The following is a 16,975-nucleotide window of genomic DNA, read 5'->3' on the forward strand; positions in this document are numbered from 1 at the left end:
TGACCCATCCAAGGTTTCTTTGTTGACCACAGCTAATGCTGGTATGCAGAAAATGCCTGGGTACGGACCAGAACGGAGCTGCAGTTCCCGTGTCTGGAGCAACAGACTAAACATCTTTTGACGCTCAACTCCCAGTGTCCAGCACTGCAGCTCTGTAATGATAACACTTCTGTGATATGGAAAACCACTTGTGAACAGCCTCACCTGAGGAAGGACTGCGCTGAAACACCCCTAGGGGCCCGTGTCTTCCCTAGGAGCCATGGGTGTGCAAGAGCCTGTGGGTTTCTCAGCCTTATGGGTTCAAACAATGGAAGAAAATATGGTCCAACATGCAACAGGCTGAGAACACTGGGGCTGCTCAGCCTGGGGACGAGAAGCTGCGTGAAGGCCTCAGAGCATCGTCTGCAGAACATGTTCTATGGAAGCTGCTTTCATTAAGCCAATATAAATGTGCCTCACCATTTCCTGTTCCAATTGCTTATTCTGGGTTAGAAAGCAACTGCAGTGTTAGGAATTACTAGAAAAGGAACAAAACCCAAAGCAGAGAGTCCCTATAAATCCATCTCAATGGATAATAACAGATAATGCTTCAGTCCTGGTGCTTCAGACAGATGGAACAGAGCTAGAAAAGGTACAAAGGTGACCAGAGGGATGGGTCTGGCTCCAGGCAGAGGACAAGCAGAGGCTCTCACAAGGCAGGACACAACATGGGGTTGTAAACTTCAGTTGTGCAAAGGAATGAATATTTACAGAGGCACAGACTGGTCCGGGCTGAAGGGACCTTTAAACCCCATCCAGTTCCAGCCCCTGCCACAGGCAGGGACACCTTCATGAGGTTCGAATTGCATCATTCACTCATCATACCCCCCTTTGAGGCACAGAGGAACAGACAGAAAGCAAACAGCAGGAACAATAGTGGCAGAAACCCCACCTAATGCTGTTAAACAGGATGATACCAGTGACCGAAGACAGAAACCACCGGTACTGCGGCTTCAGTGCAGTCCCCGACCGGGGCCACACGCGTGAGCCGGTGCCCCCCCCCGGGCTGCTCCACAGGATCCTGCACGGGTCTCACCGCGCCAGAGGTGTTACCCCGGAGGTGCCTCTGGCTGCCATGGGGTAAGGATGCGTCCCGGGTGCACCGTGCCCGTTCCCGGGGCCCGGCCCGCAGGCGGCTGCTGCCCCCTTGGGGTGCTCGGTGCCTGCGGGCTCGCTCCTTCTCAGCACGCTGGGTTTGCTCCTCCGCCCGCAGGCTCTCGTCTGTACAAAGCCCGGTTTTGCCTCCCGCCGCACGGGAACTCAGCACCCCTGTGGGGATCCCACCCCTTCCCTCCAGTGAGGATGCTCGATCCCACTGCCATGTACTGACAGGAACCCCTGCCTCCTGACATGCACCCATGCAGCCCATGCAGCTGTGCTGCACCCACGGTGCCACGCCGAGGTCCTGAAGCCTGTTGGAGGAAGGGAAATAACTGGAGGTGACACCGGACAGGTTAGTGTTTTATTCAGTGCATTGGACTCATACATGGCCATGTTGTCACTAACAGCATCTCACACATTGCTATAAACCAGCAGAGCCCAGTCTCCTGTTAGATGCCCGGTGTAACATGTAAAGCAGCCTATCAAGTATTTACTGTAATGAGTGTAGCTCCGAGCCCAGTGCCAGGCTGTGTCCAGTGTCTGGTGCTGGGTTGCAGCAGTGGCTGGAGAATGGATCCGTGACTCATGGTTGGTGCAGGACTTGGTTATCTCAGCCCACATTTATGGGGTGCTGGCAGCCCTGGGTCCCTCCTGCAGCTGCTGGTTTGATTGTGCTGGTGCTCTGAGCACGGGCGGAGCTGCACCTACCACATCCCTAATGCACAGCTATGAAAAACCTGACTGGGGCCGGGGCAGCCTGTGTGTGCTCCATGCCAAGGACAGTCCCCCTGGCAGCACCACATGTCCACCCCATCCCTGCAACCGGGGAGCAGCAGGGGTCACAACAGCACAGCAAACCAAAGAGAAACACAAGGCGCTCAGGCCTGACTGTCAGGGCAGAGCGGGATGCGTTCAGGATGGACACAGCACACCTCCAGCACAGAGAACAAACTGGGCAAGGAGGTGGATGCTGGAAAATGCAGCAGCTGAGCATCCCACCAGTGCCACTGCTGCAGCATGGGTTCTGCTGCCTGCTCTGAGCCCAGCATAGGCAGGCCGCGTCCTCAACCCTTCCCACCCATGGAACAATGCAGGGAAGGCTCCATGGGTATGGCTTGGAGCTGGTCCTCGCTCCCTCTTGCAGGGCAGCACAGGCTGACAGGGCTGGTGCCAGCCCTGTGGATCCGCAGCAGAACAAATTGACCTCCACTCGTCCCCATGCATCACCCTGCTCCTGTGCTCCGGCCCCAGCTCTCATCCTGCCCCGTACCTGCCCTCACTCGCTCATTCACCCTGCGTGTAAGGAAGGAGACAGCGCGTTGCCAAAGTAGCTATCTTGGAGGAAATAAATCTATTGAGCTTTATTGAGCTGCCCGTTCCGGGGCCTGGACTGTGAGGGCAGTCCCTGAGGAGCGGCGCTAGGGCATGGTGACTGTCCGGCTGGCGCTCCTGGCTGCTGTAAAGCGCCTCTTATTCCTCAGACCAGAGAACCTCTCATCCAGCGTCAGGCTGGTCTGCAGGGGAAAGGGAGACCGAGTCAGTCCTGCGCCTCGTGGCAAAGCATGGCCAAACCTGCAGCAGGGTATTGATTAGAGCCCATCAGTCAGGACGGTGCTTCGCAGCCAGTTAGTCAATTAAACCACTCAGCACACGGAGACAAGGAGCTTGACAGACTGGGTGCAGCTGGAAAACAGCTTCAAGCAGCACCTAGCTCCACGATACCGGCCATCCTCGGCAACAACAGGAGCAAGCACGTTGCATTTGAGCACCAGGCACCAAGTAAAACCAAACCATCCAGACAAGGAACGTCCAAACAAGCAGTGAAGAAGCTGGAGCAGGATCTCTGACCTGCCCCAGGGCTCTTGGACCATACTTCACCACAAAACTGGCACTGAGAAGGTCACCAAAGCAAAGAGAGAGCAAAGCCCACAAGTGCTGTGTGTCTCTGAGGAGCTGGGAGCACTGACAGTGGAACAGTCCCTGCCGTCCAGGACCACTCACAAGCAGGATCTCCCCGCTCCAAGCAAGCACATGGACAGGCCAAGAGGGGACAACGGAGTGGGGAAAACTGGGCTGAGTCTGTAGCCGCTGAACAGTCTTCTCAGATGCCTTCAGTTCAGTGAGCAACCCAGCCAACACGGGCCTCTGCTCCCAGGTCATGCTACACAAACCCGACCGGCAGCCCCAGAGACCTGAGCGTGGCGTGACCAGGTTAGCGGCAGGGCTGCTGCAGGGTGCGGGGTGCTGCCTGTGCCGTCCACCATCCTCTACCTGGTTGGCCATGGCGCGGAAGTTGAACCTCAGCAGCACCCCCTTGGGCTGGGGCTTGGCTGCGCGCGGCGGCGGCCTCCGGCTGCGCAGGAACGGGCGCTTGGGTCCGGGCCTGGGGAGAGCACAGACCCGCAGTCACCCTGGATGTGAAGGCAGCCGCTGCCTAATGCCTGAGACCAGCAAGGGAAGGAGGAGACACCCGGGTGCCCCTATGGCCCATGGCACGTCTCATGGTAGGGTGGGTGAGGGAGACACTGTGTACTATGAGGGTGGCAAAACACTGGCACAGGCTGTCTAGAGTGGTGGTGGCTGTCCCATCCCTGGAGACATTGCAGGCCAGGCTGGATGTGGTTCTGAGCAACCTGGACTAGTTGGAGATGTCCCTGCTCTTTGTGGGGGATTGCAACTGGATGAGCTTTGAAGGCCCCTTCCAACCCAAACCATTCTGTGATTCCATAAAGGGTGTCAGGAGAGCTGTCATGCCAGCCCTGGGGACTGTGTCAAGACAAGCCTATCACAGGGTGCTTCCTACACCCAGGACATGCCAAGTGCCCTCACCCACCCCCCTCTGTGCTCATCATAGTGCTAGGGCCCGGCTCAGCCCAGGGGTGAAGCTGCTGCCCTGCAGCACAGCGAGCACACCATGTCCCCGGGGTGCAGGGGACACCCCATCTTGGGCACGGCCAGCCTGCAATCCCCCTCCCTACTCTGGGTAACAAACCAGCCACATGGGAATCACCATCCTCTGGCAGGTACACTGAGAAGGGAACAAGGCATCATTTGCTAACCACTTTGGGATCATAGAAGCCAAGCTGCCATAGTTCTAAAGGGACTGGGAATGCTTTTGCAGGGTCCTCACGTGAACAAAGCCCTCCATTTACTCACGGGCCAGCCTGGCCTGCCTGAGGATTGGCCACAGACACCGTCAGAACCGCTCCAGGGCTGGGTTTCACTTGCCACCTGCCGAGACAGGGACATGGATCCAGCTTCGAGCCGAGCCTGCAAGAGCACGGCGTGTTTGCAGCGTGCTTGGGTCACCAGTTACCTTCTCATCCGTGGTGGTTTCCTGTTGCCATCAGCATCCATCTGCTGGGAAATACATTTGAAATAATTACTTAAGGATTAGCTCTCAGTGACTAAGGCCGTTTCCTCTTGTCCCATCCCTTGTTCCTTGGGAGCAGAGCCCAGCCCCTCCTGGCTCCATCCCCCTGTCAGGCAGTTGTAGGGAGCCATCAGGTCCCCCCTGAGCCTCCTCTTCTCCAGACTGAACCCCCAGGTCCCTCAGCCGATCCCCATCACACTTGGGCTTCAGGCCCTGCACCAGCTCCATTGCCCTTCTCTGGACCCACTGCATGAAAATCTGCCTATCCTGCAAATACTTCCCTAGCAACACACTCATCGTTAAAGTCTTGCACCTGTCCCAGGAACTTTTGGGATCAAAGATACAACAGGTAAAACTGAAGCGTTGTCACCATCAGAAGAGAACAGAAAACGTCACGATACTGACCCCTCTCTGAAATCTGGCTTTGAGAAACTGCTGCTGCATCCGCTTCTGCTGGAAGGCTGGTGCCCTGTTCAGCCGGAAAGGTCTGGGGGAAGAAGGAGAGAGAAAAGGACATAGGTGAGCATGATGCCAGGTCTCTCCTGAAGTTAAGTGCTGCAATGCCTAACCCAGCTTGGGATTAAAAAGCAGTAGGGGAAGTAAATGCAGGTCTTTGTTACCAAGTTCAGCCCAGCAGGTTTTCTGGCAGCAAAGCTGTTCAGAGGAACTTGTTTTTCTGCTCAAATGGAACAACATTTTGTGTTGGTGCTGAGCTCTGCTTCTTAAAAACAGATCAAAAAATCACAGAACCCCCAGACCAGTTTGTGCTGAAGGGACCTTAAAGCTCATCCAGTTCCAAGCCCTTGCCATGGGCAGGGACACCTTCCACTCGAGCAGCTTGCTCCAAGCCCCTGTGTCCAACCTGGCCTTGAGCACTGCCAGGGGCATTTTCCCCGTTGCATGAGCACGTGGCTGCAGTCACTCCGAGGAGAGGCCCGGGGCTGCCCAGGGCACCTCTGGAAGCCAAAAAATCCACAAGTTACTGAAGATTTTACCTTCTCCCTGCGGCCTGGGCGCTGGCAGCGGCTGCTCTGAACCTCCTGGGGCCTGGCGGTGGCCGTCGCCGTCCCTCTGCCTGCACGACGCTGCTGCTGCTGCTCTTGGAGAAAGCGTCATTGTTCGTGTTGCCCTGAAAGAGCAGTGAGAGCTCAGCCACTGCCACCTGCCCCACAGCCTCAGTGCATGAAACAGCAACCATGCAGGCATGGAATGGTTTGTGTTGGAAGGGACCTTAAAGCTCCTCCAGCTCCAGCCCCTGCCACGGGCAGGGACACCTTCTACTAGAGCAGCTTGCTCCAAGCCCCTGTGTCCAACCTGGCCTTGAACACTGCCAGGGATGGGGCAGCCACAGCTTCTCTGGGCACCCTGTGCCAGCGCCTCAGCACCCTCCCAGGGAAGAGCTTCTGCCTAAGAGCTCAGCTCAGTCTCCCCTTGGGCAGGTTAAAGCCATTCCCCTTGCCCTGTCCCTACAGGCCCTTGTCCCAAGCCCCTCTCCAGCTTTCCTGCAGCCCCTTTAGGCACTGGAGCTGCTCTCAGGTCTCCCCTTCAGGAGCCTTCTCTTCTCCAGGCTGCCCCAACCCAGCTCTCTCAGCCCGGCTCCAGAGCAGAGCTGCTCCAGCCCTTGCAGCATCTCTGTGACCTCCTCTGGACTCACTCCAACAGCTGAATGTCACTCATGGAGGCAGCACAAGCACCAGGACATGACCATCCTTCCCTCCATTCCTCCATTGATCCAGCATTTTCTCTGGCTCTGTCTGGGGGGAATCACCCCATCCTGCCCTGCAGTGCCAGTGCTGATCACTGACTCAGCCATGGTTCCCTCCATGCTCTCAGTACCACTTGCATTTGCTTCGGAGGGGGCTCATCCCCATGCTGTGTGCTCAGCATTCCATGTATTCTCATTCCCAACTGTTTTTCCTTTGCAACTTCAGTCTCGCAGCAGAACAACCCTGCGCTTCTGGTGCTTTTTATTTTCCTCCTTTGATATTTTCTTGCTGGGACCCGATTCCTCAGGAACTCTATTAAAAAACTGGCCTCTTACATGGCCTTTTGTATCTACGCCAGGAATATTTCTACTGAGCAGTGTTGCTGGAGCCTCAACATTTGGAGGCAGTATCCACTGCTGTCAACACTCGGTTCATGGGCATCAAGCTACAAGTACCAGGAAGAGCATTTCATTCTAATGGTACAGAAATCCAAAACCAGAATGAGTCCATGGAGAGCAAACCTCACCCAAGCAAAGCTTTGTAGCTTTGCTCTAGTTTCTTTTCGGTCATTGACTCTTTCTTGTTTGGACACATTCGTTGCCCATTCCAAGCCCTGAAGCATGAAGCACATCAGAAGACCCCTCATCAGTGTAGGTCCTCCTGCAGCTACTTAATACCAACTGCCATGGGCTCTAACTCATCTATTTCTGTGGGACAACCACCACCAGCGTTCCTCCCCACTAACTGGGAATGTGTTTCCAGATTCTTCCCACTTGGTTTATTTCTGCAAAATGGAAGCTAGAGCAGAGTTATGCCTCCTAGCAACTGCTTATCCCTCCTGGTAACACCCAGCCCTGAGCACTATCTTAGTCATCCCACTTTCCTTTCAGGAATAACCACACACCATGCACATGCATGCTCAATTAAGGCTCTCTTCTTTATACCCCCGGGACACAGCCATTCAGTGTCCCATTGTGTTCACCACTTTGGTGGGGTTGTAAAAGCTTACTGAGAATACATGACCTCCTAATTGAGTGGATCTCCATCAGTGCAGAAGGAACAACCCCCTCTCACACAGGACTATCTATTCACTTGATTTCCACCCTCTGCACCAAGCCAGTTTCATGGTAGTGACACTCAGCAGAGAGCTGTGAGAATGACTTTAAGGGTGAACATGGTCCATCTTGAGTGTTAAAAATAGCTCAAAAAAAGAAATGAAAATATTTCAATCTTTTCTTTTTAAGTGTTTTTGAGCAGAGATAAGACCAAAACACTTAAACTTGTAAAAGGGAAAGCCATGAATGAAAAACCAAGCGTTTTGCATGAAAGAATATCGGCAATCTGTCCCATGGCTTCATAGCCCTGGGAATCAGTGTGTCTATGGGGGATACCCACTTGCTAGTGAAAAGTACCTCTCTGAACCAAAGCTACCTGAAGTCACCAACAGCCTGGCCTTTGCCTTCACTACATGTTGGAAGGTGCTCTGGGTGGAGGACAAGTAACGGTGACTCCTAACACACCTCCTCTGAATGGCTATAGTAAGATGTGATGAATTGGAATTTGGTTTTATGGAAATATTTGAAACTCTTTAAGAAAACATTCCTAAAAAATTTGTCTTTGTAACCCCCTCAGGAAATTATTCACTCCAATTATGCCAAGTCATAAGCTCATAAAACCAACTGGAAAATTGCTATTTTATATGCATGTGCCTGCACTCACCTCTGCATACAAATGCAGTTACAGGCACACACGAGACGGGGCCTGGACATTTGTTATGCAGATTGTTCTTTGGGGAGATCCAGGATCACAACCCCAGCAGGTTTCCGCATGACATTTGGGAACAGCTCTGCCTTCCTCACCCCCGTACCTCTGGAGCCGATGCCTGGCGATTTAAAGGGCTCACTCCATTCAATGCAGCAGCTGCTCTTCTCCTGGGACCAGGCACAGCATTCCTGAATTGTCTCCGGTTGAACTGTTGTTGTCCAAACCCTCTTCTAAACCGGGCAGGTCCTACAAAAGCAAACTCTTTGTTTAGCATCCTTCAAAGCTCAGTTCACATTTACGGTTTTGCCAGTGGCTTACACGGTGAATTTAATATGATACAGGAGTGTCTGCAGGAATAGATGCAAGAATCACATTGAGTTAGTCCAGAAAAGTAAAGTAACTTTGCAGAATCTTAAATAATTTATCTTTCCAATAATAATTCCCATTCTGTGTGGGACGCACAACCGCTTACAAACCACTCTGTGATTTGATGGCTCTGGGATTTAATTTGAAAGAATATAAAAGAGAAAAGCCTTCCGCAACTCTGCCTCCTAATAAAGGCAGGAACACTTGCATCAGGAAACCTGTCACTCTCTTGTCAGAGCTCCCATTGCTGGGAATTCACCGTGAAATGGAAAAAGCCTTTGGATACAGATACACAAGTGACGCGAGCATTCAGTCCCACAGCAGCCTGGGAGAGCTCTAACTGCCCACATTATAGAACTTGGTAAGCGAAGACCAGACCATCATTTTTATATATTAATATATATCTATTTCTTTAGTTATTTTCAGCATGACATATCCTGACGTACTGTATACATTGAAGGGTGCCTCTTCTGCTGCTGTTTTACCTCACTGCACAGCACACACACACTAACAGCCTATCTTGCCTTCAGTGTCTTCCCCTAAGCCTGTTTATGAAGTGTGCTGAAGCATCAAGCAAGGAGAAGGCACCCAGTCAGCCAGAGGCGCAGTGCACTAAAGCCTAATTACTCCACACAATAAACTTCTATAGTCATAACGTAGACCTTTTCCAGGTGGCTATAGACACTAGTGAAACATGCATACATACTCAGACAGGTGTACTGATCACTTAGGCCAGGTTGGACGGCGCTTGGAGCAAGCTGCTCTAGTGAAAGGTGGCCCTGCCTATGGCAGGGGTTGGAGCTGGAGGAGCTTTAAGGTCCCTTCCAACATAAACCAGTCTGTGAGTCTATGATTCTATGATCAGGCATGGCAGAGGGCTGCAAGGCAGTAACCCTGGACCTCACTGATACACACTCCAGAGCAGTGGGATGCATGTATTGATCCTACACCATCAATTCCTGCATGACAGCAATTCATAATGACTCGGAGCAGTCAGAAATGAAGTGCCCTGAGGCAGCAGTGATGCTGCTGTCAAGGGCCACCACCACAGTGATTAATGAAGGCTCCAGCCCCAGGGTGTGTCACTGGTTGGCGCCAGATTGGGCTGGTTACACTGGAGGCCAAGGGAGGTGACTTGAGTTGCCCTGGCTCCAAAACAAAAAGGCATCAGGGCATGTCCATGGGAAGGAGCTTCTGAGCAGCACATCAGGATGCTCCCAGCCAGCACCCTGAAATGCACAGAAATGCAATGCTGTTCACTAGCTCTGGGGGGCCAGTGGCTATCTTCTTTGCAAATGATGGTATTTCTCCCTGCAGAAGTGCAGGTGTGTAAATGTTCTCCTGACAAACACCTGAATTTTGACAATCTGTGTCTTTTTGACCAGAAGTGATCTTGCTGGGTTGAATGGCCTTTTTTTCTCTTCTGGGTCTGTTCCCCCAAGAAACCTGGAGAGGACCTTTGGGCAAGGGCCTGTAGGGACAGGCCAAGGGGAATGGCTTTAACCTGCCCGAGGGGAGACTGAGATGAGCTCTTAGGCAGAAGCTCTTCCCTGGGAGGCTGCTGAAGCACTGGCACAGGGTGCCCAGAGAAGCTGTGGCTGCCCCATCCCTGGCAGTGTTCAAGGGCAGGTTGGACACAGGGGCTTGGAGCAAGCTGCTCCAGTGGAAGGTGTCCCTGCCCGTGGCAGGGGTTGGAGCTGGGTGAGCTTTAAGGTCCCTTCCAACACAAACCAGTCTGGGGTTCTATGATAAAACCCCACAGCAGCAGCATGTGGGGAAGCCACATGTGCTGAGCACACCTCAGTCAGCCAAGAAGCTCCTCTGCCCAGCAAGTCCAGTCTGGGAAGAAGCCCTCATGTCTGAAAGACTGTTTTTCCAAGAAGATCTGAAATTCAAATTTCTTGCCATTAAAAATCCTCTTTCCCCACTGGGGAGATTGTTTAAGCCCTGTTCCTGGAGGGATAACGCACTTCACTGGCACAAATGCTCTTACTGGTTTAATCAGCATAATACCCGTCTCTGTCTTCTGTCATTACAGCACTGGGCTGATCTGATTGTCATTTTGATAACAGTTATCATGCCTCAGCCCTGAAGGGTCTGCGTTTCAGCAGGGACCAAAGTGAAATGAGCCCCTGAGTAATTACAGGCTAAATTCCCAGTTGTGCTGAGCTTCACAGAACTGCTCCGGGCATCAGCACCACAAAGCATGGTGAGTGTCTGCACTTGGCAGGGCTGAATGCAGACTCAGTTCAAGCCTAGGAAACACTAGGAGTAGCAGAAATAAATCTAGAAATGAAGAGGAAAGTTCTCTGTTCTGAGGAACAGCTCAAACAAGGTATTTTGTTCACTTTATTTGACCCTGAGTAGTCACTTGAGTGTGGAAGAATATCAAAGCCTGTGCTTTGACAGAGAAAATAAATTTGCAAAGGGCAACAGTCATCATTCTGTTCTGAGCCGGAACGATTCTGTGCTGGAGACCGAGAACATGGGAGTGGAGGCAGATCGGAGCCAAGCAGGATCGTTCCCAGCAATCCCACTGTCCTCATGTGCCACTGGCACTCCAGAGGAAGCCTGCGAAGACACTACTGCAAAATGCCACCAAAATCTGCACTGAAGTCATTTAAAGGGGAAAAAATAAAGCAAAATGGTGCTAGAGGTGGTATTTCATGCAGCAGGTAACGGTGGGTTTGTAGGTGAAAGCTTGTGGAACCAGAGATTAGCGTGTGATCACTTGGTATCATCATAAAAATAGCATGGCTGGCAAAAGTGACAAATTAGCTCCAATAACTGAGCTATCAGAGACAGTTACTGAAGGGGTAATTTAAGTGTGTTCTGGGAAAAAGAGGATTAGGAAGAGGAATAATTAAAATATGCAAAGCTAAAGGGAATAGAGAATAGATATTAAGTCACTTTGAATTAGTAATTCATGAGAGGGTGGAAGGGAGAGAAATGGATGACTTTATGCTCTGAAAAGGCCCTGATATTCCATTGTGTGGAGACAAAAGCTATTCAGAGCCCGAGTGCATCTCACAGGCACACAGGGATTAGATAGGAGAAGGCTTTAGGAACTGTATTTGGTCACACAAAGGTGTTTCCAGCTCGGCAGGCCTCACCTACCTTGCAAATTCCTCTGCATCCAGGCACGGAAGCGGGGCCGCCCGTACCCGTACACCGAGTTCCTGGGCTTGACCTGCGGCCTTCGCCCGTCCCCCCCGGCGCTGGCGTCTGTCTGCTCTTTTCGGTGGCGTTTTATGATGTCATCTAGATCAAAACAGCAAAGGGGAAACCTGTGAAACGTACCAGCAACCTGGAACACCTACCACAACCCATTAAAACTGACCAACAACCTGTAAAACCAATCAAGAACCCATTAAAACCTGCCGGAGGAGAGATTGAGATGAGCTCTTAGGCAGAAGCTCTTCCCTGGGAGGGTGCTGAGGCGCTGGCACAGGGTGCCCAGAGAAGCTGTGGCTGCCCCATCCCTGGCAGTGTTCAAGGCCAGGTTGGACACAGGGGCTTGGAGCAAGCTGCTCCAGTGGAAGGTGTCCCTGCCCGTGTCAGGGGTTGGAGATGGATGACCTTTAAGGTCTCTTCCAACACAAACCAGGCTGGGGTTCTGTGGGTATCACACATCAGCAAACAGAAAAAGGTAAATGACAACTGAGGGCGCTGCTATTGCTGTAAAGCCTCGCAGCAGCATTAAACCACGGGTGCATCAGCCAAGGGATCAGCTTGAGTTCACAGTGGAAAATGTTGCGCTATTCCTGACAAGTGGCTCATTGCTGGGAGGACGCGACACGAGCTCCCGGGTAGGGAGCTGACCCAGGGATGAGTTGCCCATGGCAGGGGTTGGAACTGGGTGCTCTTTACGGTCCCTCCAACCCAAACCCGTCTGGGATCCGCCGCCTTTCCTTCCACACGGCGATGTCACAGCGATAACCCCCGGGACCGGCGGCGCCGCGGGTGCTCCTTGTGCGGCTCTCGGTGCCAGCGGAGCGGCAGCACCAGCGGCTGCTATAAATACCCCGCGTCCCACACGGCTCCAGCTCCATTTCAGTACCGCGATCGTTCTCTTGGGGCTCTCCCCGCCGGAGCCGGGTGCTGCCCGCTGAGCACACGGGCCGCTTTGGAGCCCTTTCTTCCCCCCGGGATCCGCTTCCACCGCAGCCGGGTGCGGGCGGCCGGGGGGGGGCACAGACCCAGCCCTGCGGGGCCGCCCCACGCTGCGCTGCCAGCCCCGACCCCGCACAAAGAGCCCCCCCGAGGCCGGGCCCAGGCCGCACCTACCCAGGGACATGTCGATCTCCTCGGCCCCCGGCTCCGGCCCCGCCGCCACCGGCCCCGGCTGCGGCCCCTCCGCCTCCATGGCTCCGACCGGGCGCCGCCGCCGCGCAGTGCGCCTGCCCGGAATGTGCGGCCCGGCCCGGCCCCGCCGCCGGCCCCCGCCCCGGACACACCGGGCCCTGCTCTGCCCCGCGGCGCTCCCTGCCCCGGGTCTGCGCCCCCCTGCACCCGGCGATCGCTGCCATCCGGAGGGACGTGCTGGGGCTGTTCAGCCGGGGGGAGAGGAGCTGCGAGGACACCTCAGGGCAGCTTCCAGTGTCTGAAGGGGGCTGCAAGGACTCTGGAGGGGGCCTTCATCAGATTGCGGTTGTGCTTTTATTCCAGTCAAGGAAAGCGGGAATTCCTGCATCCATTTTTCCTTTTTCCTCCAGGTATTTTAGTTCCTGTGAGTTGATATGGCCCGGAATATTTTTAATCGTGTTATGAAGTTCTGCTTTACAGAAAGAGCTGTTTGGCAAAACTGCAGCAGATGCACAAATAATTGCTATTCATGTACAAAGAGGGTTATTTCTGGCTGCTATAGAGGAAGATAAAAGATTTCATTAACCCTACCTTAGAAAGCACTGAGTATTAAAGAGGTTCTTGTTTCATCTCTACTACACTTTTCTGCCATTAAAACAATTGTGTGGGTTTAGTGTCTCTTTATGTTTGATGAAGGCCAAAAAAACACAGGTACACAGCAGATTTATAGCTAACAGAAAGCACATTTCTAATAAAATGAATAGTTAATCTGCAGGATTCTCTGTCTTAGAATGCTAAAATCAAAGTGTAACAGATTTTATAACCATGATGTATCTATTTTAGACAAAAAGTGATAGAAACTTCTTGTCTGCACGAAGTTGAGCACTAACTTGGAGGCTGAGATAAATTTCACCTCCAAAGGGACTATTCCATAGGTGTCCATATTGCAGTTTTCAAACCTCTTTCATGGGTCAACTTTTACAGATCAGAGCAACGGCTTAGATGGACTGCTGTTCCATGGCAATGTTTCAGTCCCTATAGTCAATGGATTTAGGAATGCAAAAGTCCTTGTGAAACTGGGATCACTGTAAATTTGCTTATGAAAACCATTTTTCATGCTTTAGATTGCCTGCCCTATTGATTCATTTATACCAGAGCACTAGAGAACAGCTTTGTAACAATAATGAAACATCTTCCATTTCTAAACAGACACTATCTTCAATACACTTAGGAATGGAGGCAGCCTATGAGACTCCTGATAGCAGGCATCGCCTCCAGCGAGTGCACATCGAGCAAATGCGTCACACGGGGCTGACGATCCCATTCTTCTAGTGAAGAGGTAAGGACATGAGATAGCTCATGAGCATCCTATTAAACAGAGGCACGAGACTTAGAGGAAGAAAAACCAAGAGACATCAAACCATACACCAGGAGTACTGATACATGAAAAACTATGTCACTGTAGTAGGAAAAGTTACTGTTTAGAGCCCACCTAAGGTACTGGAAATCTTGGATGTTACATGTAACTAAATTTGGAAATGCCAGTATGAAATGCCAACTGAAGTAGTGGCGGAGCCCCGTTATCTACAGCGAGGTTAGGGCTCTGACTGTTAAACTTTAATACTACTGGCTGCATTGTACCTGATCTGAAGGTATTTAAGTATGAGGTCCTGAAGGGTTTCCATGGGCAAGTGTGAAAGCAAACTGAAAACACCATTTATCGGTCACATGGTTGTTCTTCACTTTTTAAAGCAAACTTCCCCCCAGCAAAGAGTCGGATTTGACACCCGGGGCTTTCAGTACCATAGTTTCAGTTTTCCTTCGTCCATCTCGGAACACTGAGGTGGGTATCGGTATCGGGCAGCCTAATACGAGTTCTGTGCTCACCGAGCCGGGCTGAGCCGAGCACAGGCGCTCTCGCTCCGCGCGGTGCAGTGCCGCCGCCGGAGCTGTCCAGCCGCCTCCCGCAGCCCCGGTCAGCCCCGCCGTGCGGGAGCCATGAGAGCAGCCCGGCGATGGAGGATGGTTTATCCCAGCTCAGACCGCTGCCGGGAATAGCGGCGGCAGGGAAGCGGGATGCGCCGGGCTCTCCGAGCCCGCTGCGGGGATGTTGTGAATGCCGGCGGTTTTCCCGGGCGTTATCCCGAGGCAGTGCCTTAGGTCCGGGTTTTCACTTTGCTGCTGTTTCTGAAGCACTGTGTGTTAACATCTGCTGTTAACAGATGTTATTTCAACGGGCCAAAACTCCCGTCACTTGTGTGATGTTTTGTGCTTTGCCCACAAGGGGGGGTCTTTAGGCCTTTTAATTGCTGAGATCTCCGCATCATTCCCAGCTCCTAATGAGGAGGAACACTGGTAGCAGCACAGCTTGGTCAGCTTCCTCCAAACCTGGTGCACCACCACCAAGGAGCTTATGTTTTATTGTTAGATGCTGAACATGGCCTTTTAACCATATGTTGCTACTTGAAAATCTCCGTGAGAAGATGGAGGAGAACAGAAGTGTTCTTCAGGCTGATTGAGAAAACTCCCGATTATGCCAGTATTTCCCTACATGACACATTCCCAGAAGATGAGCTACATTGTGATAACACTGTGGTTCTTATGCAGAAGTTCTGCCTGGATGCTGCACTGCACTGCATTGCAATGAAGTGGCTGAGGTACATGTACCATGAGTTCTGCTCAGTGAAAACAACCGTACACTGAGAGGTGAGCCACTTCTTGTTAAGTTAGTGACAAATTCCGTGATTTGCTTCTTGGCCATGTAGCAGATGCAGCTCATATGTGGTAAGACTGCAAGGTATTTAGAGAGGGCTTGTGGGTGTTTTCCCTCTCTGTATGGATATTAAAATGGAGATCTCAGCCTGGTATATGCAAAACTGCTCTTACAGTCCATATTAGCTCTACCTCTGCACTATACGGAACATCCTTAAAGTCATTGCATAAGACACATGTCTAGATCTGGAGGTCTGCAGGATGATTTAGCATTTGTATTGAAGCACAATATAATTGATGTGCAATTATCTGGGGAAAAGTAACAACAGTTACTTCTGATCCTTGGCTGTCTGTTGTATATCAGAGATGTGGCCTTTGAAATGCATGGCATACTCAATGAAGGATGATAGAGATGGCGCAGGCTTGAACTCCACACATAACACGTGCAGGGTGACCAGGGAGTCGGCAGCTCCAGTGCAAGCTGTAACCAGTCTCACCTCAGAATCACAGAAGGGTTTAGGGTGGAAGGGAACTTAACCAGCCCAGTAAACTGGGGTACACATCCCCCTGTGCTGCTGGGCTGCTGACTGCAGTGTAGGAGTAATTTTTGTTCCTGTTGCTTCTTGGGGTCTCTCAATACTAAAGTAAACCTTCACTGAAAGGGCCACATTTCTAATTGTACCAAGAAACAAGCAAGTCTGTTATGCTACTGTATGGCAAAGGAGTTACTCAAAATAGAATAAAAGGACAAATCCTGTTAGAAATCACACTAGAAAGATCAGCTAAGGATAAAGGCCTCTGCAGCACCACAAGGAGGTATTTCCAGTGCCTGTAATTGGAATAAGTGGTACTTGAAATTATATCTTGGAGGGCTGAGACTGCCCTCCCCCCTGCCTTCAGAAGTGTATATTCTGGTGCTCCATGAACCTTTGCTACCTGTACAATTAGCCAGATGCTCCCAATGGAAAAGCTACCAGGAATCTTCTCATTAATGGATCTACTGTCTTGTTGTGGTCTGTACAAAAAGACTTTTAAGAACAGATAATGCTCACCAAAGCAGCTAGACAGAATCCTGCTTGCTGCTTTTCCATTCAAGTATCAGATGCTGGAGTATTTTGAGCTATTTCCAGCTCTTTGAAACTGGTATTTCAGATAAATCACTACCCTGCAGCATGGGCAGTGTGGCATTTGCCTTTTAATCTAACAAGAATATATGGTTTGCTTGCTTTGCTTTCACAGTGGGCTGGATGATGCCATTTTAACAGGAAACTTGAATCCAGTTATTTGGAGATTATTTTCCCTCCCTGTTGGAAGCTGTGGACACTCGCAGGTCTTGAAAAAGCAAAGCAGTAGCCAGTAGGAATAGAGCATGCACTGATCTGCAAAGTGAGAAGGCATTGAAGAGCAATCAAGGAGATGGCACAAGGACCATATGAGTGCTGAAACAACAGTGAGGGTGTTATCTCAGTACCTCACACATGTAGGAGCACTGAGGCTACTCATAGAGCAGCATAGTAAGAACATTATGAAAGCTCTGCTTTAATTGCTTAAAGCAAGAAAGACTCTAAAGGATGCAAAAAAAAGATCAGTGAAATCTCAGGAGGATTTC

General features: G+C 51.5%; 1 protein-coding gene across 2 annotated transcripts; it reads right to left on the reverse strand.

The window, feature by feature from the left end:
* Positions 1-1,488: 1,488 nt before the first annotated feature.
* On the reverse strand, positions 1,489-12,777 carry LOC133265593 (UAP56-interacting factor-like). 2 transcript variants are annotated; one of them, XM_061446285.1, is made up of 9 exons: positions 12,637-12,777; positions 11,467-11,610; positions 8,087-8,229; positions 5,509-5,642; positions 4,919-5,000; positions 4,457-4,497; positions 4,297-4,371; positions 3,412-3,523; positions 1,489-2,654 (listed from the first exon to the last, which is right to left on the reverse strand). In XM_061446285.1, the coding sequence occupies exons 1-9, from the start codon at positions 12,713-12,715 to the stop codon at positions 2,559-2,561; spliced, it is 906 nt and encodes a 301-aa protein (XP_061302269.1). In that variant the 5' UTR covers positions 12,716-12,777; the 3' UTR covers positions 1,489-2,558. The 2 variants fall into 2 exon arrangements, with proteins under 2 accessions (XP_061302269.1, XP_061302267.1); XM_061446283.1 differs by having other exon boundaries at positions 4,457-4,500.
* Positions 12,778-16,975: the final 4,198 nt, after the last annotated feature.

This window comes from Pezoporus flaviventris, unplaced genomic scaffold, assembly GCF_033815535.1.
Source record: "Pezoporus flaviventris isolate CSIRO_AGI_PZ_B2104156 unplaced genomic scaffold, CSIRO_AGI_Pfla_v1 ptg000005l, whole genome shotgun sequence".
In the NCBI taxonomy this organism is placed as follows: Eukaryota; Metazoa; Chordata; class Aves; order Psittaciformes; family Psittacidae; genus Pezoporus; species Pezoporus flaviventris.

Bases quoted from the DNA above. Each gene is read 5' to 3' on its own strand.
- LOC133265593 (XM_061446283.1), bottom strand. From the start codon at position 12,715: ATGGAGGCGGAGGGGCCGCAGCCGGGGCCGGTGGCGGCGGGGCCGGAG. The intron at 4,501-4,918 runs GTCAGTATCGTG...TGTATTTCCCAG, and splicing joins AAGCCAGATTTCAGAGAGGG to CAGATGGATGCTGATGGCAA. The intron at 2,655-3,411 runs GTAGAGGATGGT...TTTCCCCTGCAG, and splicing joins TCCGCGCCATGGCCAACCAG to ACCAGCCTGACGCTGGATGA.